This window comes from Solanum dulcamara, chromosome 5 (genome assembly GCF_947179165.1).
Source record: "Solanum dulcamara chromosome 5, daSolDulc1.2, whole genome shotgun sequence".
NCBI lineage: Eukaryota > Viridiplantae > Streptophyta > Magnoliopsida > Solanales > Solanaceae > Solanum > Solanum dulcamara.
This window is the reverse complement of record NC_077241.1, coordinates 24,285,213-24,309,781: the sequence shown is the minus strand read 5'-3', so window position 1 is coordinate 24,309,781 and position 24,569 is coordinate 24,285,213. Positions and strand designations below refer to the sequence as shown.

Below are 24,569 nucleotides of genomic sequence, written 5' to 3'. Positions count from 1 at the left end.
CCTATAGACTCCAAGGTATGTCTCCAATCCTCCAGCTTAGTGTTAACTCCGCTACGAGTCTCATCGATTAGTACTATGTCATCTGCGAAAAGCACACACCATGGCACCTCACCTTGAATTTGTCGCATCAATCCATCCATCACTAAGGCAAATAAGAAAGGACTAAGAGTTGATCCTTGATGTAACCCCATCACAACTGGAAAGTGTTCTAAGTCCCCTCCTACTATCCTTACCCTGGTTTTGGCACCCTCATACATGTCCTAGATCACCCTTATGTATGCCACAGGTACACTTTTAGCCTCCAAACATCTCCAAAGTATCTCTCGTGGAACTTTATCATAAGTCTTTTCTAGGTCGATAAATACCATATGCAAGTCCCTCCTCCTCTCCCTATACTGCTCCACCAATCTCCTCATAAAATGGATGGCTTCTGTAGTTGAATGTTCCGACATAAATCTGAACTGGTTCTCTGAAATAGACACGCCTCTCCTCACCTTTATCTCCACCACTCTTTTCCACACTTTCATAGTATGGCTTAGAAGCTTGATACCTTTATAGTTGTTGCAGTTTTGGATATCTCCCTTGTTTTTGTATAGAGGGATCATTATGCTCGACCTCCATTATTCGGGCATTGTTGCCGTCGTAAAGATGACATTAAATAACCTAGTCAGCCACTCCAAACTGATCGAGCTCGCGCTCTTCCAATATTCTCCAGGAATCTCGTCAGGTCCGGTTGCTCTTCCCCAGCGCATCCTACGCACAACACCCTTAACCTCTTCGACTGTAGTACTCCTGCAACACCTAAAATCTTGACGCCTCCCTGTGTGTTCCAAGTCTCCCAACACAATCTGTCTGTCTCCTTCTTCATTCAAGAGTTTATGGAAGTATGACTGCTATCTCTGTTTAATGAGGGTCTCCTCTACCAATACATTTCCATGCTCGTCCTTAATGCACTTCACTTGATCCACATCGCGTGCCCTTCTCTCCCGCGCCCTGGCTAGTCTGAATAATTTCCTATCCCCGCCTTTCTCTTCTAGTTCATCATAAAGTCGTTCAAAAGTTGTCGTTTTTGCCGTCGAAACCGCCGACTTCGCCTCCTTCCTCGCTATCTTATAAAGTTCCTTATTCGTCCACTTCTCCACCTCATCCTTGCTTTCTATCAACTTCGCATACGCCATCTTCTTTGCTTCCACCTTCCCTTGCACTTCTCCATTCCACCACCAGTCCCTTCGATGCCGACTACGACTACCTGTCGAGACTCCCAACACTTCCCTTGCTACAACCCTAATACAACTAGCCTTCCTATCCCACATACTGTTTGCATCACCACTACTATCCCAGGCCTCCATATCCTTCAATTTCTCTCCCATCTCCAGGACACTAGCCGTGGTCAAATTCTCCCATCTGGTCCTAGGTCGGTCATCCCCGATCCTCTTCTTTCTTGTCATCTTGATCCCTAAATCCATCACCAAGAGCTTATGTCAGGTCGTAAGGTTGTCGATTGGGATGACCTTACAATCTTTGCACAAACCTTTATTATCCTTCCTAAGGAGTAAAAAATCTATTTGAGTCTTAGCCACCGAACTACAGAAGGTTACCAAGTGGTCTTCCTTCTTTGAAAAATTCGAATTGGCTATCACTAACCCAAAAGCTCTTGCGAAATCCTTTAATAGAAAAATATATTATCATAAAAACAACAATTAATTAAAGTTATGAATGTTATTATAAATGTATTTAAAAATTATGTAAATATACATGAATGTAAAGTAATGTATAAAAGAGAGTTTAAGGAGGTATTTTTGTTATTTTATATTTTTATCCCATGATAAGTTATCTTGGGATTAGTATTCACGTCTAGAGAGGAATAACTTATCCCAATACCAATTATTAATTCTGAGATAAGTTATTTCAGTCTTTGCAACCAAATAAAAAATTAAAGACCGCTTAAAAATTATGCCAAAATTAATTTCTTTTATCCATCGTACCAAACGACACTAAGAGTATATGACAATTGGCATTTGCCCGAGAAATTTGTCTTCTAAACAATTTTCCCCTCCATTATTTCCGATGTAATTGCCTTTTTCCCATCTTTTTCCTAAAAGCGTAGCAACGCAGCATTCGTCTACTTGAAAAATTAATAATAAATTCATACACCTAACAATCCAAACCAAACTATTTAGCCGGTGGGTCAGATTTGAGTACTTGCAGTCTTCTTTACGTCTGGTGACAAGTTGAAAATTCGATCAGAAAACTAACAAAGTTCAGATCTTTTGTTATTTTTCTGTAATTCTTGAGAATACCCATCTGGGTTCTGGTTTGTGATGGGTTGGAAATATAAGGCAGGTCTCTGCCTTATTTCAGCTGTTGTTGTTATTTGGGTCACCTCTGCTGAAGTTACCCAGGTCAATTTTTCTTTCTTTATGAATCTGTCTTGATATTTTATGTGAGATATATTCCAATTTAATAGAAAATTACTTAAATGATAGACTTTGGCATTTTTTTTTGTTAATCTTCCCATAATGCTATTTATTGTTAAAAATAGTCAATTTTATATCAACACTCCAAATGGATGATAAGGATTCATATGGTTGATTCCAACTAGGTTGTGTTTGCTGCATAATTGTTATTTTGATATGTCAATGTTAACATTTGTATCTCCCAATCAGATAGGAAGACAATGCAGAATACGGGATGAAGTTATCAGTCACTTGACAAAGCATGAACATGTTATAATGTGGATGGTTACTGTCTTACTGACATACAGTTTATTCTGTGCTCCTACAATTTTGTACGGATCATCTTGTAGCTAGAAATATGATAGCACATTTCCTTGCTTGCATACAACACCAATTCATTGCTTTACATAACAGAAATAAGAACATCAATTAAGTGTACAGTAACTTTAGGTTTATTTTTTATGTTAACCTGAAGTAACCAGCTTATATTGGGTCATTCTGACATGATTTAGGATACTCCTTTTCTTCTTCTGATCCAGTTTCATCCATCATTTCTTCTGAGGAAGGGGACAAAACTGTTGGTTACATTCCTAATTTATTCAAAATTTCACACTACTTGCTTAGGCATGTACCTAAGGTATTTTGCTCAATATTTAGCACTTTGCATTATGATGAAAGAGGATATGGTGTTCAAGTAGTTGTCAAGTGGTTCATATGAGATGCTTCTCCTTATTCAAATCTTAACGCGTTGTATGTTTCTTGTCCTTGATAGCTCATGAAAACATTTCTGACAATTAGCAGGGAATCATCTCTTTCTTATATCTGTGACCATGATGATGCTTTAACAGATATCTAAGAATGTTTCAAACATGAAACGAACTTGGAAGCATTGACTTAATCCTATTTAACCCCCCCCCCCTTCTACAGTGTTTACTTTATATTTACTGCCTTCAAAAAGCTATGTTTTCATAAGCTCAAGTTCTCAGGCAAATTGTCTCTATAGCCTATTGCCAGAAGCCCAAGTGTTTTTATGTTGTATAAGCACTCATTAGTTGCATTGCACAAGAAAAGAACTCCCTAGTCCCCATTTTATTGCCCATTTTTGCTTCTCAAAGGTCAAATTCAAATTAGGAAGGGTCATGGACTAATTTGTATGCTGTAAACAAATGCACGTGTTTTTATGTGGATGCAAGTAATTATTGTAGAAGATGCATCAACAATAGAGATAATAAGTTCAGTGCTTCTTAAGGCTTTTTAATCTCTAGAAATCTATGGTGCTCGGACTTTCCAATCATACCACCAGGTGTGTGTCGGATCCTCCAAAATCTAAACATTTTTCAACGATCCGACATGGATGCGACAACATTTTTAGAGGGTCCGGGTAAGATAGCTAGAAACTTCTTATTAGGTCCTTTGGGGGTTGTAACTCTCTGTAGTACTATGACAATAAATTTTTCTGCATAATCCTAAATGTGTTGAATTTTTTAATTTAAATTTGCATGGGTGAATATGATGCAACCTGCTATACTATGAGTTGAATTTTTTCATTGTGTATGTACCATGGCAGGGCATTTTCTCAGAATATAAGCAGCCATTTGCAATCACATACCTTGGGGCTTCTTTGCTGGTAATTTATCTCCCTGTAGCATTTCTCAAGGATTGGGTATGCGATTTGCTGAAGAGACGCCATAGTAGAACTGATAAAAATACTGGCAATGAATCATATATGAGACATAGTTCTCCTTTAAAGCATACAGTACAGAAAGTCTTTGAGGTAGAAATCCAGAAATCAATGGATAGAAAAGACAGCGAAGAAAATATTTCGGCCGAGGAAGAAGGAAAACCTCTTGTTGCTAAATGCAATGGTAATTCTGATGATCTAAAGAATGGAAAAGAGATAACGAGCCGGCAAATTGCTCGTTATGGATTCTTTCTTGCACCTCTCTGGTTTATTACCGAGGTATAAAAGTCAACTTTAGTTATGCTTGTAGTTTGTTGCGTTCCCCAAGGGGAACCCTCCCAGTTGATCCGGAAGGAAAAAGAGAAGAAAAAGAGAAGCTGCTTTGCTAGAAAACTCAATTGTCTGAGCTTATTTGTGTCTGTTGTTTTTTCTGCAGTACCTGTCAAATGCAGCACTTGAGCATACAAGTGTTGCAAGCACAACAGTACTATCTTCTACATCGGGATTATTCACTCTTTTTGTTGGTGTAATACTTGGTGAAGATTCCTTAAATATGGCCAAAGTAGTTGCAGTCTTTGTTAGCATGTCTGGCGTTATCATGACCACTCTAGGAAAAACATGGGCGACTGATGAATCTCAGTTGAATTCTTCCTCGTAAGACATTTCTGACTGTATTGACTTGTCTGGAACTGCTTTAAATGAATTTCTATTGCACCTAGGTTTTATTGAGTTCAATATTGATCTCTTAGTTTCTGGTTGAATTTATATTTGGTGTAAAAAATGATAATTGAATTTCTTTTGACGCACATTTTCTATTCTAACTAATTTACGTATTTAACTTGTATTGCTGCATTTATTTTCTCTGTGATTCTGGCTAAGATGACACAGACACTTCCAGTTTTAGGTGGCAAAGTTAGAATCAATGGTTCAATTACGAAGTAGAACAGAAAGAACTAGATTTGCTATAAATTGGTCATAGGCGACTGATGTGAGATTAGAAAAGAGCTCATGTTCCTATCATAGCATTCCCATGAACCATGCATGTCAGATCTTTATTGTTCTTTAGCTGTTTTGCTAACTCCACTAACTGTACTAATATCAAGGTTTCTTGTACTTTGGGCTTTCAAAGTGCCAATTCCTATGTTAGTATATTGGGATCATGCTGCAGCACATTTGGTCTCCGATTTTGTGTTAATTGCGTATGTGTTTCTGCAAAATAAGTCAAAGGTAGGAATTGGTACACCGGAACCCATGGGATGCGGTGGGTGGTGTCATAGAAGGGTATACTGTGAAAGGCAGGTTGTCTGTGGCTTAAAGTATGGAGGAATCGTGCGGTAGAGGAGTTGTAGACGGAGATGTACCATTTGGGCAAGAGATTGTCCACAAGTAGTGTTGTTATGCCTGCAAGCCCGCACAGAGCTACAGGGAGGAGGGTAATAGGATTTTTACATCCTGTTTGACTGGGAAAGGGAAAGGTGAATCTGCAATTGTTGAATGAGACAGGTTGGTGCTATCGAGAGACACAGGAGTGGTTTGAGAGGAAGAGGTGGAAGTATTGCTAGGGATGTGAAGGTTGTTGTGCAGGGAAGTCAGGAAATGGAGAGATGTGGGGCATATGGAAAATAGCAATCCAACTGCAACAGCAGCTAGGATGGGCAAGGGAAGCCTGGAGAGGGCCTGGGGGAGAGGGGATAACTTCTGTTTCAATGTATTTTTAGTTTATGATGGTACACCTTCATTTTTCTCTCTTTGTAGATCGCCTTTCTTTTTTATTTCCAAGCTTTGTTAGTTTCCTTTTCAGCCTTCCCTTTCTAAGCTTTCTTTTGAATTCTTTTCTTAAACAAACTCTTAGTATTCTCTCTCTTTCCATATTGAAAGTTGAAACGCTTAAGAACCTATCAACTTTAAGGATTTCAATTTCTTCATTTTCCTTTTTATGATTTGCTAGGATATGGATTATTAGGGTTCCCTCTGGAAATTCAAGGCTAAGTATATAACATTGGAAAATGGAAAACACAAGGACCAATAAAGGAGTTTATCAACACATAAGGTAAAAACAGTAATTCAAGTTAATGAGCTTTCTCAACTCATAAGCTCTTGGCAATGGACTTATTAATTAAGAGGAAGAGGAAGAAGATGACTTTGTTTGACATACCGAGGATCAAATGGGGTGGCTTGATTATAGCCAGACCTCAAGAGATGGGGAGAAACTGATAGCAATGGGGGCTTGAGGGAGTAGTGGGGGTGCTAACAACATGTGGATAGGAGATCTAATTGTATTAGGGAAGTAACTAGAGAGGTGTTGGGGTCTCGAAGGATAATGATGGTGGTTACCGAAGGGATTGGTGGTGAAATAGAGTGGTCCAAGGAAAGGTGGAACCCATGAAGGCTGTCTATAAGGAGTGGGTGGAGAGTATATAAGAGGAGGAAAAGAGGACCAATAGGGAGAGTAGGAGAGGTATAAAAAGGTGAATAAGAAAGCAAAGTTAGCTGTTACAGTGGCTAAGACAACAACTTTTGAACGTTTTTATGAGGAATTGCAGGATCAAGGCGCATGTCAAAATGCGACAAGTCAATATGAAAATCATATCCATCCTGGCCTTGCAGTTGCATAATCACTGCACCTGCCAGGAATCATTAACACACCTCTTAGAATCATAAGTCTCACACTCATATGTACACACATGCTAAAAGGGTCTTTATCTTGCCCATATAGGGGACCCTTGGTGTCCATGTACCTTATCAGCGTGGTACTCGATTCCACAAAAACAACTTATCCATAAGCTCACATCGGATTCGAGCCACTCATTATTCGGATAGTTGTTATACACTCGCTAGATCTGCATATTTCAATATGCTAACCTCTCTAATTACCTCTCACGGAAACACATCAAGCATAACATAGCCACAAGATCATCATTCATAACATCATCAATTTATAGAGTAATTACAAGTTCATAACATCAGTAAATAATTATTTCAGCGGTTTGCATACTTATTCTGGTGTATTCATCATGCAAAACTGATGAATCTATAAGTCTCCTAAAGTCTCTCAGCGCAATTAAGAGAATATCACCCTAAATCCTTCACAAACACTTAGTGTCGAATTCATTTGTTCATCCGTCAAAAGTCTCAAGTTAAGTATCTTCTCTCGATCTCCATTTATTAGATGGTGGTTGGTAGCACCAAATTCCTGTTAATGAACCTTTTTCCTAATCTGTATGTCTATGGTCAAGCATGCTAGAATACATGCGAGTTTGTTTATTAATGGTTGTCAATCATCTTTAAAGAAAATGTCAAGTATGAAAGGAACTTAATACACAATGATCACCCCTTTTATGAACGAATATTTTATTGTAAAACATTCATTATCATCATCCCTAACCTAAGTTCCATAACCTTAGTTATGAATTTAGCTACTCATAACTAGTGTAGAATAACAATTATAATAATTTAAACTACTCAGTGTTTTGAGAAGCGAGAAGCGGAAAAAAGCGACGGGGGCTCGCTTCACAGAAGCGAGAAGCGTGAAGCAAAGCGCATGCTTTTTTCAGAAAAAACGCTATTTAGTATAAAAATATAAAATATAAAATATGCATAGATAAATAATCAAGAACTCAAAAGACTTAGATTAAAAAGTAACTAGATAGTCAATAATCCTCATAAGTAACAACATATAAAGCAAATGCATAACCAAATCACAAAGAGAGCAAAATCCTATTCTTCAACAAGATCTTCAAACTCTTGAAGTGCCATCAACAAGGGTTCCTTTTTTGTGCCATTAAGAAAATACAACTTACTACAAAGAAAAAATAGAATAATAATTCAGTCACACAAGTCAAATTGTCAAAACAATAACAAAGCAGTTGCAACAAAATTAAAAGAGCAGCTGCAGCAAAATTTTAAAAAAATAATAAAGCAGCCACTTTGGAAAAAAAACAGAGCATATGCTTTATCTTAAAAAAAAAGGCCAAACTGCTGAATAAAAGTTGAAAAAAATAATTCTCGCAGACAACAGTTGCGCAGAAATAGAAAAAGAAGAAGAGAAGAAGATCGCAGCAGTTGAGAGCAGACCGCAGCACTGCTGAATGAAAATAAAAATAGAAATAGAAAGAGAAGAAGAGAAGAAGAGAAGAAGAGAAGAAGAGAAGAAGAAAAACTAACCTGGTTGACGTTGAAATGTCGAAGTTGGACTGTCGAATTGAAGAAGAAGTCACACTGAAAGAGCAGCTTGGAACAATTAATGTAAGTTATACAGTTTTTTTTTTTAAAAAAACCCTAGTGCCGCTTTTTTCCAAAAAAGCTCGCTTTTTTCTCGCTTCTCCCATGAAGCGCTCGCTTTTCCGAAATCGCTTCGCTTCACGATGTTGAAGCGCTAGTGCCTCGCCTTGCTTGGCTTCACGCTTAAAACGAGCGCTTCAACGCTTTTTCACAACACTGAAACTACTATGAATGTAAAAGAGAATAAGAGAAACCTTTCATTAAAGCAACACTTGCAAGCGAATCTTGTTTGTTCCACAATAATCGTCTAAAACTGTAAAGTAAATCTTAGAAACTCAACCAGTCAATTCTAATTTCTAACTCTAAATCGTAATAGCTATTTTCTAATATTTGTCCTGCTTAATAAAGTCGTCAATAGACATATATATAATAATAGGGCCGAAATCCTAATTTCGATTGGACTCTGCATTGACTGAGTCACATCTTGTCCGGTAGACAAGGTGGTTGTGGCATAAAGGGCATCACGACGATCCCAGCCTCATGGTGTGGGGCCCATCTCGAGTTTGGCCTCCTTTTGTTGAGTCTTTGAAGTTTAGTTTCCAGCCAGGTGCAGCGTGAGGCTTATCTCATGGTCATTTTTGGAGCTATTTTTCTTTCATTTTAGCCTAAATTATTTCGCTTTGCATTCCAATCCATCTTATGGGTCCTTGCTGTTTTTGGCCTGAAATCAACCTTATCACGTCAATTAGCTCATCACTACATATCATCAATAAGCACAAGGATATTCATAAGATTATATTCAAAACTAAGTTAACGTATGGGTATAATATGGTGTTTGAATGTGTAAATACACTCAAGACTAGTAATATACCTGGCCGAGACAGTGCCTCGACCTACCCATTGGTTGGATAAATAAAATACTACCAAACCTTTAAATTTGGCAACTCTGGAAGAAGTTGAGTTGACCAGTCTATTGGAACTCGGTTACACTACTGAGGAGACCTGTGTACCTATATGTCAGGATCTACAGGCAAGAATGCAGTTCAGTTCCCCAAAGTAATAGAGCGTCGATACAAAATAATGTATCGAGTATGAAAGGCAATAGAATGACAAAGCAGGTATCAGAATACACTAAAATTAAATTATGTAAGGAAGTCAAGAATAAGATGAGCATACTGAATTGCTCCTAATCTAGCAAACGAACACTAGTCAAGCTACCACCTACCTGGGTGCCCATAAGCTTGGCAGGTACAAACAACAAACAATACAACCTACTTGAGCCCCCACAAGCTCGGTAGGTACAATTCAATCTATATACCGCTATTGGTAGTCCCCTAACCCCGTATATAGTCATTACATCTCAATAGTCCCTTAGACACTCTGCGTATAGCCCCTTAGGCATTCTGCATATAGCCCCTCAGGCACTCTGCATATAGCCCCTTAGACATACTGTAACTAGCCCTTAGGTATTCTATAGCCCTGTTAGGCATCAATATAGACCCGTAGGCATCACATATAGCCCTCTTAGGCAATCGAGTGGCCCGTAACTGAACAAGCCTCAATATAACCCCGTAGGTAAACATAATAGCCTTGAAGGCAATTGAAATAACCCATAGGTTTCCACTTATCTCAATAGCCCCTTAGAAAATCTGTATATAACCCTGAAGGTGCAATCATATCCCAGCAGCTAACTCCAATAGCCCCAAGGGCAACAACAACAATCAAATATCATGAAGGCGAGCAATATGACTACATGTAACTTATACGAATAATCATTACACCTGACCTAAATATGGGGTCGCTGATGTAAAAACAAGATACAAGATAAAGATAATCAAGAGATAATTAAGAAATGGAAGGAAGATTGAAAGAAAGGAAGAATAATCCCACAATTGAAGTAAATTAGAGACCAACAAATATAGATTTGCAATCCTCTAATTTGAACAAACAATCACATGATTAAATTCAAGGGAGAAAAGAATTGAACTCATACATGAATAATCTTACCTCATGATATTCAAGAGAGATCCAATGTAGAGATAAGGGATACAACACACAAACTAACCAAGAGTTTTAACCTCAAAATATTGTCCCCCTAAAATAATGTTCATCCTATTCTATTTATACTATTAGGGTTAACTAAAATAAGAAATGACATAAATTCCCTTAATTACATGTACATCATACTATGATCAAAAGGATCCAAAAATATAATGTTAATATCTTCTTATATTTATTCTTTGGTTTCCATAGTCTGTTGAAACACTCTAAGCTCTTGATGTCAAGTAGAAATCCATCCATACAATGAGTACTTCCCGAACTTGTATCATTCTCCCCTTCTTGAAAAGAATTCGACCTCGAATTCGAACCTTGCAAAACATAGAAGAGAATTAGTATCAAAACCAAAAAATTAGCTCCCAAACAAATTACATACCACTTCCAAAAATGCACATTTTTATAATAGAGCCAAGAATCATGAAATTCCATAAAAATAAACTTTTCAAGCAAAATATCAAGTACTTGACTCAAAAGTATACCACAATCATTAAAAAGCTTAAAGAAACCTACAACAACAACCTAGTGGAATCCCACAAGTGGGGTCTGGGGAGGGTAGGATGTACGCAGACCTTACCACTACCTCATGGAGATAGAGAGGCTGTTTCCGAGAGGCTGTTAAAGAAACCAACAATTCTAAATATTAGAACTTTCAAGTCAAAACTAGTTTCTTCAACAATTTGGACCAAGTAGTACCTCAATTCACAATTTACCTTCGTGGCTTTAGAAAGTACAAATATAAGTACTAGCCATTCAAATAAATCATTCTTGTCTTTAGAAGACAATGACACCTCAAACCTTTTTGTAATCCAAGAAGATGCTCCCAAGTATCCTACCTCTTTGTAGATCCTCTTTTGATGTTGTTTCACAAATAAATCAAGAAGGTTAGTAAATTCATCAAAAGAAGAATCATCACATTTACACCCATTGATATTTGACAATGCTTCAAATGGATCATGTTTATTTTTATTTCTAGAAGCATTCAAAAATTCTACCCAAAGTATATCCTCAAAAGTAAGATTAGAGTAAGTGAATAAATTGACACACAAATTAGTATTTATCAATTTACTACTATTTTCTCTAGTGCTTTCCTCATTCTTCAAAGGACATTCTTCAACTTTAGAGGACTTTTAAACACAAGATGTGCTTTCAACAAATATTTTGGGAGTTAGCATGCTAACATCCAAACAATTAGCACCCTCAAGTAAGCCACAAAAATTATTCACAAATCATGCACTCTTTAAATTTTGAATCACCACTTTCATCAAGTGCACACAAATCAACAAGGAAACCTTCTTGAATATTTTCACCAAACAAAGGATTGTCAAATATTTTAAAATTTTGACATTTCTTAGGCTCAAAAAGGATGTCATCACACTCCCCATGCTCCATGGCAAGAGTACTACCACAAAGCATATCCATGTCCTTACAAGATAAATAATTGTTACAATCAAATTCACTTTCAAATAGACATTCATCATCAATCACATTTTTAGTGTTTCTAGTAGTTAAAGAAGAAATAGATTCATCTTTATCACAAGAATTCAATGAAACACCATGTTTTTCCATACTTGACATAGCACTAGCTTGAAAATTTTTAAGCTCTCAATCAATAATAATTTTAGCTCCACAATCATATTCAACTAGTGAATGACCATCATTCATTTGCATACTAACACAAAGTAAAGAATCATCAACCTCACCAAAATATGCTCTAATAGTCACACTCAAGTCACTATCAAGCTCATTTGAAGTTACAAGAGAGTTATGATTAGTCTTTTTACCTTGATGAGCACTTAAAGAACCTTCTTTACCTTGATTTTTAAAAATTAAGCTCACTTGCTCACTTGAAGAAGTAGTTCCAACTTTACTTGCTTCTTTCAATTCTTGAATTCCTTTCCGTGTTAAGCCGTTCTTTTTGTGCTCTTCTTCAACAATACCTACAAAAGCAGTGAAAACACTAGAAGAACAAGAATTCAAAAGGTGAGAGTTAGAATAAGAAAACCTCTCACTCACACTCTCTTGTTTTTCTCTTATTTCATCTTGTTTCCTCTCATTTGTCTCACTTTTCTTCTTTTCTTCTCGTGACAACCCACTTTCATTTTTCAACTCTCTTTTCTTTTGTGCTTGTAGCCACTCCTCCACTTCATCCACAATATCCTTTTCTTTTTCATCTTTTGAGTTGCCACTATTCACTCTCTTACTCCTCTCTTTCTTTTCACTCTCATTTATTTCATTAGGAGTGCAATAGGCTCCAAGGATTCCCTTTGAGTCATTGTGATGACTCTTCACTTCAACTTGACTTTGTACATCAATTTTCAAGTTAGTAGTCTCCACTTCCACTTTCTTGACTTCCTCATTTGTTGTTGAAGATCTCTTAATGACCATAGGAGTTAAGACATGCTTTCGTTCCATCCAATCTACAACAACAAACTTTTTCAAATTCCTTTCAAACCAAAATTTATTACGTTTGAACCAAGGATTCCCTAAACACACCAAACAAGTGGACAAAGGATAAACATCACACCAAATTCCCCCTTGATAGCTCCCACGATAAACAATGATCTTCACCTCTTTGTCAACCAACCTTCCACCAAATTTATATGGTGAACTTTTTGTATGACAAGGTATTTCCAACCACTCAACCAAAGATGGATCAATGAAGTTGGTATAACACAATTTATCTACACCTAAGGTGCAATCAAAAGTGCAACCACTCTCATATCCCTCAACAATGACTTCAAATTTAGCCAAACTTTCATTAGGCTCATGCACTCTTCTTTTTAGAGAAACACTACTATAATTATCATAGAATACTTCACAATGATTTCTACAAGAAGTAGAGTCATGCAAACCTTGTAACTTTTTGAACCTGTGTAAGACATAATTAAGATAAGAAAAGTGGTTAGTAAAATAATGGACCTCACAAGTCACTTCCTCACGTGTATCACTCAAAAGATTGCACTCAATTTTCTTTCCACTCGTGTATACACTCAAAGGTCATACGGTTTTAGGACCACACTCAAATGATCTCTCCACTTTAGGGTATTCCTTAATCTCTTCGCGGTTCTACAATCTGAAATAAGCTCAAAGCAAGCCTTCAAGTATCGGTTCGAAATGGAGTTTATGTCACGAACAAAGAAGCACAAAACACACTAAAGGACTAGGAATGAAAGAAACACACAATGAAAATAAAAGAGGAAAGTACGAAATAAATTGGCATGAAATGAAATATGGACACAAAACTAGATAACACTAGTATGAAATAATACTAATTGTAATCTAGCTAAGAAATACAAAGGAAGAATAAGAAAAAAACAAGCAAGGAAAGGCTAGATTTGAAATGAAATTCAAAATGTCATCAAGATTTTTCTGTTGGCTATATCTGAAAATTGTGGCCATTTTCGCCAATAGTGGCTATTTCTGCAAATTTGAAATCTTCAGATCTTCATCTTCTTCTCCAAGAAGAGACTCATTTATTTTTTGAACCAATCTCCTTCAATACTCAATCAAATGAACTCAAATTTGAGATATTGCTTCTCCACAACTATATCAACACGTTTTGGCCATCAATTTCTCCTAACAAACACCAAATCAACAAAACCCACTTTCAAGTTTCTTCAAAGTTTCAAACTCAACAATGGTGAAATTTTCAAACAACTCCAAATCAATCCAAATTTCAGATTTAGACCCTTAGTCAGTAGAGAAACACAATTCTAGTGTTGGAAACTCAAACAAAAACATGACTCGAACATTTTTTTTTTGTTGAAAATTTGGCAGATTTTTCCCTTTTTTTTTTTGGCAAACCAAGACTAGATTTGTAGTAACAAATCTATCCTAAGCTTTGATACCAATTGATGTAAAAACAGGATACAAGATAAAGATAATCAAGAGATAATTAAGAAATGGAAGGAAGATTGAAAGAAAGAAAGAATAATCCCATAATTGAAGTAAATTAGAGACCAACAAACAAAGATTTGTAATCCTCTAATTTGAACAAACAATCACATGATTAAATTCAAGGGAGAAAAGAATTGAACTCGTACATGAATAATCTTTCCTCAAGATATTCAAGAGAGATCCAATGTAGAGATAAGGGATACAATCCACAAACTAATCAAGAGTTTTAACCTCAAAATATTGTCCCCCTAAAATAATGTTCATCCTATTCTATTTATACTATTAGGGTTAACTATAATAAGACATGGCATAAATACCCTTAATTACATGTACATCATACTATGATCAAAAGGATCCTAAAATATAATGTTAATATCTTCTTATATTTATTCTTTGGTTTCCATAGTCTGTTGAAACACTTTAAGCTCTTGATGTCAAGTAGAAATCCATCCATACAATGAGTACTTTCCGAACTTGCATCAGTCGCTAATAATAGAATATAGATCCCAACTATGAATCATACTATACTAAAAGTGGGAAGCTCCATAGTTGAAAGTCGGATTACGAAATACCCTTCAAATATTGAATAGCCAATTTAAAATCTTTTAAATAAATAATGTTAATGTCATTGAGCGTCTTTTCCACTGCTCTACTGAATATGCATACAAAATCTAACATATATCTCATATCTTTTGATATTTTTGCTAAATTGTAAATGGTCAACCCAATTCAATGAGTACTACTAATAAATGATCTGTTGAACTCGAAGACAAAACCAGGTCTCTTCATCTACCTATAATTATTCCTGCATTACGTGATCTTTCCGTCTTCTCCCATCCCCCTAATTTTGTTGGTAAAACCCTCTATTAATTATATCCATAACTATCAAATATCATATATGTGTAATTTATGACACCCTTTCATCTGTCCAATATATTCCTATATAAGTTCATTATTATATCAGAAACTCTAAATAAGAATTTCTTGGAAACATTATAATTTATCCCAAAAATTTGATTAAGTTGTAAATTTAAAGAAATTGGCTTGCACACACATCAGTTGTGCATTAGTGGTAAGAGGCTGAAATTTTCAAAGAGATGTAAGTACTATACTTTTTTTTTATTTTCTTAGGTTATGGAGTTGAAATTGTAAAGCATTGATATGTTTTTATGAACTTTTTCCATTTCTTGAAGTGAGAGTATTGATTATTTCAGATATGCAAATTTCTGATGATTATGAAGTATCTTGGAGTGGTTGTATTATATTAATCTTGATTTTGTTTTGGTTTTTGTTAGCCTTATTGAGGTTATGGATTCCAATCACGGATCTTTCATGCTTCCAACCAATGACGTCTCCTTTAGATGAAAGTTTTAGGAAATATACAATAGATTTGTCAATCCTAAACTTTAAAGCATTATTACATAATTTGAGTTTGAATAAAAAATTGTCTCGCTTTTCTCCTTATAAATTATGATTCTATTTGAATTTCTTCAATAATATGTAAATTTGTTATAATTTTATCTTTGTACGTATATAATCTTGAAGTAGGTATCTATTGTTTTCACCTTTTTCATATGGTGGAAAACAATGTAGTACTCCCCCTAATAATATTTTAAAATGAAATACAATCAATAGGAAATGATATTGATGTAGGGACAGTCAAACAAAGCCAACACTGTTTAATTATTATAAAGTTTGATCTATACATATATTTTTGTATTCATTTCATATTTTGCTAATTGAATTTACATTCTTTTCAATTTATGTGGTTTAGAAAGTTTGAACTAATTGACAGAGATTACATGTGCAAGGCATATGTCCAGATACTAGTGTCTGTATTAAACACTACAACTAACACAATCAAATAAGGCTATGAGTAACTTGGCTATGACAACTAGCCATATTTTTCGTAAGTTTTACTGTATCTTGAGCACACTTGGCTTCGGTATTTGTATCCTGAGCCTTTTGGGCTCCTATAGCTGTATCTGAACCTTCTAGGCTCTTCTAACTGCACCTCGAGCACACAAGGCTCTACTGAGGGTCATTAATGTCAACTTAGGTGTAAAGGAAGTCTATAAGTTAGTAGACTTCAATATAGCTCTACAGGCTTCAATATGGTCTTTCTAGACATTCTATAGCTATTATAAGAAAAGTATAACCCCATAGGGAAGGTACAGTTGTCATTGGCCTTTCTAGGTAACAACTAAAGGGATATCTCTTTCTATATATATGGCTCAAAGTTATCCCAAATACTAACAACTTACGAGATAACCACTGTAGGCATCAAACAATCTTCTAATTTATTAACAAGTAAGGTGGATTTTAAGCGACTTGCACAATAATCTGTATGTCGTTTCGAAGTATAAGGTCACTAACAAATAGGTGAAAGGCCTAGAAGCTCACCACCATAACTCAATAGGCAGCCACGACGCTATTATCCAAAGGTAAAACTATAACTTTATTTTTTTTTGCTTTATAGGCAGCAAGATACGCCAAAGGTCCATAGGCGAGCCTTGTACTTAATAGGCGTTGCAATCACATAATATCTACACCAAACTAATTGTTATGCTACCAATATCACACAAAATACTAAGCATCTAATTGCGAAGCCCTTTTTTATTTTTTTTGTTTCAAAAAAAGCCCTTAAGGCATCGACAAGGAAATAAGCTACCAGCAACCAACTAGAAAAGAGGGTTCGATACTTGGAGCAAGTGAAGTGCATCAAAGATGAGAAGACAAGGTATTGGTCAAGGTGACACATATTAGACGGAGATGGAAGACTTGCTTTCATAAACTTTTGAATGAAAAGGGGGACATGAGTATTGTGCTGACTGAGTTAGAGCACTTTGAGAGTTGTCAAGATTGTATTGTAGGGGTAGTGAGTATGAGGAGGTCAAATATGCTATTTGTAGGATGAGGCGGGAGAGGGTGACTGAGCCACAGATGAGATACCGATGAAATTTTGGAAGATTGCATATAAGGAAGGTAGGGAGTGACTAATTGGGTTGTTTAATGTCTTCTGGCGAAAATGCTTGAACCCGTAGTACAAGAAAATGGGAGATATCTAGAATTGCAACAATTATAGGAGTATCAAACTACTAAGCCAACACTATGAAGGTTTGGAAGAGAGTGGTGGAGTTTAGGGTAGGAGGGGTGTGTCTATTACAGAGAATCAATTTGGATTCATGTTGGGATGATCAACTACAAAAATCATGTATCTCGTAAGGAGATCGGTGGAGCATTATACAAAGAGGATGAGGGACCTACATATGTTGTTTATTGACCTAGAAAAAGCTTATGACAAAATGTTGAGAAGGGTTCTTTGGAAATGTTTGTAAGCAAAAGGTGCACTGCATTCATTAGAGCAATGAAGGACAAATACCATGGAGCCAGGACCCTAGTAAAGACCTTAGTAAGGGCTATACAAAGAGACTCGGAACACTTCCCAATGTTGATGAGATTACATCATGGATCAACTCTTAGTTTATTTTTATTTACATTGGTGATAGGATGGATTGACATGACATATCTAAGGGAGGTTCATTGGTGTATGTTTTTTGTAGATGGCATAGTATTGATTGATAAGACTTGCGGAGGAGTTAACCACAAACTTGAGATTTGGAGAAAGACTCTGGAGTTTAAAGGCTTCAGGTTGACAAGACTTAGACAAAATACTTGGTGTTCAAGTTCATCGATGATACTTATGAGGAAGATGTTGAAGTGATGAAGAGTACAAAAGCGAACCCAAAAGGGGAAGCTTCAAGTATTCCGAGTCAGTAATCCAAGGAAATGGTGAAATTGACGATTACTCATCGCATTGGAGCGGGTGGATGAATTGGTGGCTTGCATCCGGTGTCTTATGCGATAAGAAGGTGCCACTAAAACTTAAACGGAAGTTTTATAGAGTGGTTGTTAAACTGTCTCAGTTATATGGGGTGGAGTGTTGGCCGATCAAAAACCCGCACGTCTAGAAAATGAAAGTAGCGAAAGTGGGGATGCTCAGATGGATGTTCTTGCATGTATGCCCTCGGCCTCTTTCTTGCGAAGGAGTTTGATCACCTTCTCTTTCTTGTTCATGCTCCTCAGAGCATTCCGCAACCTGCACATTTAACGGAACTAAAGGGTTAGGCAAACCTGCATTAAGTGGGTTGTTTAGTCGGTCGTCGGTGGCTAGATTGTTAGAAGGAGTTTGAGATATGGTAACACTTTTTAGTAGGTAAAACTTGATGATCTAGTAAAGAGCCGAATCAATAGATCAAAATAATATCACAATTGTCTATCCCCACAGATGGTGCCAAATTATTTGCCGAAAAAATCGCGTGGATGCAAACAAAGTTAAATTTGTGAAATAGGGGTTAAAGGCAAGTGAATTAAGTTCGATCAAACCTCTTATCTTTTTCGGCTAAGCTAAAGAAACACAAATAAATGAACTAAATATAAAACTAAATAAAGAATAAGAAATCTGGATGTTAAAATGCAAGAATTAGAGCAGGACAGAATGAGATCTGATAATCCTTGGCACTTGATTGCAGAAATATGTATTACAAGTGAAAAAATGAGATGTTTTCTTCTCCATGCAAGGGTTTATTTATAGGGCATAAACTTATGGATACTTACACAAAAAAGCTACTTTATACCGGAGAGAAAATGTTATTTCTGAACAGTACTTGAGTAATGTCATGTGCCTAAGATTTATCTCTGGGCTCGAGGCGGATTTCTGTCAGACTTGGAGATTGTTGCAAGCTACCCGAGTGTGATGGTGAGCTAAATCCGGGGAGGAGAACTAGTAAAAGGTGCAGAAAAGTACTTGGCTGCGCAATCCTTCTTTTCCCGATTGCTATGTCCTCAGTCTGTTGCTTCCAGCAATATTGATATTAGAGGTATCGTCGCTATTCACGGGGAAATGCTTATCCCATAGTCATTCTCTGAACAATCTGATATTTTCCCCGTGTTGAATTCATTATGGGTCCACCTGTCAAAACCGAGTTTTACTCCATACACAACATTTGCTGATACAGTGGCCAATGTCCTATGGAATATGTTCTGCTGCATTTTTGGCTTACAATGGGTAATTCCACATAATGTAGCGTACGCAAGCTGGAATACATGGAGAGTTGATAAGTCCATCAAGAAAGTCTGGGTGATGATCCCTGGTGTTATTTTTTGGTGTTTATGGACTGAAAAGAACCGTAGATGTTTTGATGGGATCTCAACTCCAAACCACTCGTTGTTCAGTTGGGTCAATTTAACCCCTGTATTTAGCACTGAACAATTTCTAGGCTTAGTTAGCTCTCTATTACTAGTTTGAAGATTGTAGAGGAGCTAACAACTTTTGCTTATGGTCTCTGTGAGCCCTATTGCCTATTCTGTAATTTTGCATCTGCTTGATGCTTTTTAATGAAATACCTTACTTAATCCAAAAAAAAAAAAACATTTCCTGATACAGATTGGAAGAAAATTAGGGATTTCCATAGGTTTTTTTTTACCTATCAAGAGTGTTGGAAAATTGGCAATGTTTTTCATTTTTTCCTTTATCATTGAAAACAATCTTCACTGCCACAAGGATCTCTTAGAATAGAAACCAAAAATGAGTTTATGAACGCTTCAAGTAGTGCAAGATTAGGCTTATTACTGGACTTCTCATAGTTAGTTGACTGCTAGATACAAGAATGAGTCGTTTTGTTCCTCATGCCACCCTAATAGGGTACTTAGAGTTTCTAAGTAATGGCAAGCAACAACCACATACCCGGTGAAATTCCACAAATGGGGTCTAGTGAGGATGGTGTGTACGCAACCTTACCCCTACCTTATCATTGTATATAAATTGTTTTCGGTAGATCCTCCACTCAAATTAAAACATATCAAACAAGTAGGAAAATAAAATACAATAGAGAATATAAGTAGCAACAACAAATACTACGATAATCTAAAAAAAGGAAACAACGCGTACTAATAAAATCAAAGTCTAAGAAAGTAGGAGAGTAAAAAAAATAATAGTACCACTAATAAAGAAAACTAGACAATGAGCGACTACGTACTTCTACCTTAATCCTTATCCTCCATATTTTCCTATCGAGGGTCATGTCTCAATAAGAAATAAATGTGTCATTTCCTTTCTAATCATCTCCCCAATACTTTTTCGCCCTACTTCTACCTCTTCTCAGGTCCACTATAGCCACCCTCTCACATCTTCTGACATCTCGACATCCCCTCTTCACATGCCCAAACCATCTAAGCCTCGCTTCCCTCATCTTGTACACAACGGAGTCCACTCCCACCTTGTCCCGAATATCTTCGTTTCTTATCCTATTTCGCCTAATATTTCCACACATCCATCTCGACATTCTTATTTACGCCACTTCTAAGTAATGGCAAGCATAAATTTATACATTTATCCTTATTGTAAAGAAATTTGAGACATCAACCTTTCTATCCCTTAACATCCAATCACGACATAAAACTGCATCTTTTTTATTTTATACAAAATTTTCGATTTTCTTTGGATCCTAAATTCTTTCATTGGTGTTCCTTTCAACTGTGTTTCAGGGTGTTGTCTGATAGTTAAAATTTTTGTTTATTTTAAAGAAGTGGTGAACGTTCTCTCCTCGGGGATCTCTTCGGCCTTCTATCAGCAATGTCGTATGGGTTGTTCACTGGTTAGGCTTCTTCTGGATTGTTCTTGATACCAAGTATTAGCTGTGCAATATGATGAGATGAATAATGTTTTCTCCTAATGATCTGCAGTGCTTCTTAAAAAGTTCGCTGGTGACGAAGGAAAAGGAGTAGATATGCAAAAATTGTTCGGGTATATAGGGTTGTGCACCCTTGTGACCATGTGGTGGCTTGGTAAGATTTGGTCCTTTTGCCCTAATGTTCAGTAGTTCTGATTTGTATATATAACAAGCAGTCTCTTCCATTTGCACTTTTGGAATGCTTTGTTACCGTCTTCTGAAAAAAGTTCTTTCTCCAAGTTTTCCAGTTCAGCTTTGAGGTTGAGAAAAAAAACATGTTAAGGTTGTAAACTAGGAAAGGTGCAATATGATGAGACTCCAATATAGTCCGTCTGTAATCTCATGAAAATCTGATAAGGACCGATATAATTTAAGCCGTTCTGTTATCAGACAAGCCATGCTTAGATAGGTTAGAATATAAGACAGGGTCTCATACTCAACCTGCAATCTTCTGGCTTATAGTATGTGTCATATAGGACTTTGGGTAGGTAAATCTAGACAAATGCAATTTGTGATGTCAGCGTTGATCTTCTGATTACTTACCTAGTTGTTTAATCAATTTATCTCCAAAGCTATTGATAAGTTTGTAGCCACACTTCCTTTTGACATATTGGTTTTGCCATTTAAATGGTGACTAGTTGTAGTTGACTTGCCTTAATGTATGATGCTATTGGCCATCAAAATGCTGGATATTCTTTCTTTTTGTAACTTGCATGTATTGCTAACAATATTTTTCTTTATGGGACAATGATTAAGAATGGACTCCTCACTATAGTACAAAAAAGTTTTAATAAATATGTGATGTTGGTCAGTTTGCCTCCAACTTAGCTGGTCACCTTTTACTAGCTATTAGTGACTGGGGGACTCACCATTCCTCCTATTTACACATTTGAGGTTGGTAACTTTTTTCTAAATCTAATGCTAATCCGGAGCTATAAAAGATGACATGATATGGTGCATTATTGATGTTTACACATAAATGATGGTTTACTAGGGTACTAGGATAGTAATAGTATAACTTTGGTCTCACTTTCCAATTGCCAGCATCAGACAAGACTCATGGCCACAAAAGAGGGTTGGGCTTCATAGCAGTGCATGTCACTCTTTTAGTCTCTTGTCTGTTGATGTCATTCACTTGGAAATTAGTTCTTTAACAAATTATATTTAGTGTATCAAAAATCTCAGATGTAGCTTGTTAAGAAAATCTAAATGATATTGTACGTCAACTAGGATTAGTTAGAATTCATTGGATTGATCCTTTCCTATTTCACCACTTGTACATTCTCTATTTAAACTCAGCAGCTTGAGGGAATAATCAAGCTAAGTTATCACTAATTTTTTCCATGTCTTATTTTCTCATGTGGTATCAGAGCAAGAACCATTCCAATTCTTGGTTTATGCGATGTTGGGCCTCCATGTTATATTATCCACATTTCAGATGTCCAGTCCTAAGCGTGAGGGGAGGAGTCCCACATTGGTTGTGTATCAGAATGGGTCCTTAGATGGTTTTGGACAATCCTCACTGCATGAAGCTAGCAGCTTTTGGGGTTAGGCCAAGGTCCTTTTGTTAGCAATATTTATATGGAGCAACGACCAGGCTTGTTGCTCCAGGAGAGTCCAGTGGTCTTGTTTTTTCTATTGCGTTGGTCATTCTATGGTTTGAAACCATCTCCACGAGCCTGGTTTGCTAAGTTAAACATTTACCCTGGAGTTTGGAATGACTCAGAGAAGCTGATCATTATGCGTTTTATCGACATTCTACTCTAGATCTATGGATTTACTTGGTGGTTTAAGTTGACGATACAGTTATCACTGACGCGGGAGGGGGAGGGGCGTGATCTCAATGTCTTTAAAGTTGCTCTTTTTATTTGTCTCCTACTTACTTAAAGTTGATGATTATGTGTTCGATTGAATTCTGCTCCAGATCTATGGATTTACTTGGTGGTTTAAGTTGGCAGTATAGTTATCACTGGCAGGGGGGGTTGATCTTAATGTCTTTAAAGTTACTTTTTTTATTTGTGTCCTCCCTGTTTTGAAGTTGTATGTACATAATAGTAGATGGTTTGGAGTCTGATGACGTGTAAGATCAATGACCTGATAATTAGTTTTCCCACTACATTCCTAAAGAATACAATCGTGCAATTAGGCATCTTCTTAATATCTTATTAGAGAAAGCTAATGGAAAAGCAGATTAATTTTAAGTTATTCACAATATGAAAAACATCATTATCAACAAATGATGTTGTTCTTTATATTATTGAGATCTCATGTCTTTACAAAACTAATTTATTATGTGATTTTCTTTTTTACAGTGTGGCCATTGACTGCGCTAGGGATTGAACCCAAGTTCACAATACCTCATTCTGCTAAACTGGATGAAGTTGTTTTAGCCAATGGACTTGTCGGAAGTGTTCTCTCAGATTACTTTTGGTATGAAAGATGAGTTATCCACCACCCATACATGCTCTTCACCTCTGCTTTATCAACTGTACCCATAACTTGCTTCCCTCCTTTTTAGGGCACTGTGTGTTGTTTGGACGACTCCATTAGTTGCAACTCTCGGCATGTCTCTCACAATTCCCCTTGCAATGGTGGCTGACATGGTGATTCATGGACGTCATTATTCTGCTATATATATTCTTGGCTCAGCACAGGTAACAATATTAATGCAGAAAAGAAACTTGTTTGCAGCACTAAAGTTTCTAGTTCTATCCTGTGATTTGTGTTTTATTGAGAAGCAAAGATGCAATTACCTGTTATAGCTGGGGCAGGAAAAAATAAAAACAACGTAACTTGTCCATATTTTAGTTGGAATCTCTCTTTTATAAATACTTCCTCCCAACTCTTTTTGCTTGTAATGCTCGATGACTAGATTCATTTTCTTTCTATATTTAAGGAGGCATTACTAATCAATTGATCCACAGAGAAACATGATTTTGGGCTTGGTTGATTGCAGGTATTTGCAGGATTTGTAATAGCTAATATAGCAGACCGGATTGCAAAACTTATGGGACTATGACATTTGGTGGACATATATACTTATGCCATATGGAATGAAGAAAGAAAGATGGCCACTATACTAGTGTTCTGTGACTGCAAATGATATTTAAATTGTATTCGTTGTTGTCCCACTTTTGATCCCTAAATGCCTTTTCCGTTTTGATTATTCTTTCTCAAAGTTGTCACTTTTTTTTATCCATCTAGTGTAAATATTGAGTGATAAAATTATATTACATCTGTTCAATTCTGTACTGTTCATCATCATCCAAGTCTAACTAATGGAGTACCCACTCATTGTATGCGTATTTTAACATCTTCATCATCACAGGTGTTGGAAAACTGCATGTTTTTCTAAGTGGTCTCATCCTACTTATAATGGAGAATTATACGTAATTAGTAATTGGTTTCCTTTTCTCATTCATAGACAAGAAAATTGGAAAGTAAAATGTGAGTAATTAGAATAAATCTTCAGTCACACGACGAGGTAAGGTATTTCCACTTCTTTCACGAATTAGTACTTCAACT

At 36.4% G+C, this 24,569-nt stretch overlaps 1 protein-coding gene across 2 annotated transcripts; it reads left to right on the top strand.

Annotated features, from left to right (window-relative positions):
* The first annotated feature begins 1,995 nt into the window (after positions 1–1,995).
* LOC129889100 (uncharacterized transporter C405.03c) lies at positions 1,996–24,327 on the top strand. 2 transcript variants are annotated; one of them, XM_055964242.1, is made up of 8 exons: positions 1,996–2,402; positions 4,024–4,416; positions 4,574–4,791; positions 20,902–20,969; positions 21,058–21,159; positions 23,357–23,474; positions 23,563–23,698; positions 24,001–24,327. In XM_055964242.1, exons 1-8 carry the CDS (start codon positions 2,322–2,324, stop codon positions 24,061–24,063), a joined length of 1,179 nt encoding a protein of 392 aa, XP_055820217.1. In that variant the 5' UTR covers positions 1,996–2,321; the 3' UTR covers positions 24,064–24,327. The 2 variants fall into 2 exon arrangements, with proteins under 2 accessions (XP_055820217.1, XP_055820216.1); XM_055964241.1 differs by having other exon boundaries at positions 1,997–2,402; positions 20,899–20,969.
* Positions 24,328–24,569: the final 242 nt, after the last annotated feature.

Excerpts from the sequence above, each read along its gene's own strand:
- LOC129889100 (XM_055964241.1), top strand. The coding sequence starts at position 2,322 with ATGGGTTGGAAATATAAGGCAGGTCTCTGCCTTATTTCAGCTGTTGTT. Across the intron at positions 2,403-4,023 it reads CCTCTGCTGAAGTTACCCAG|GGCATTTTCTCAGAATATAA; the intron begins GTCAATTTTTCT and ends GTACCATGGCAG. Across the intron at positions 21,160-23,356 it reads TGTGACCATGTGGTGGCTTG|TGTGGCCATTGACTGCGCTA; the intron begins GTAAGATTTGGT and ends TCTTTTTTACAG.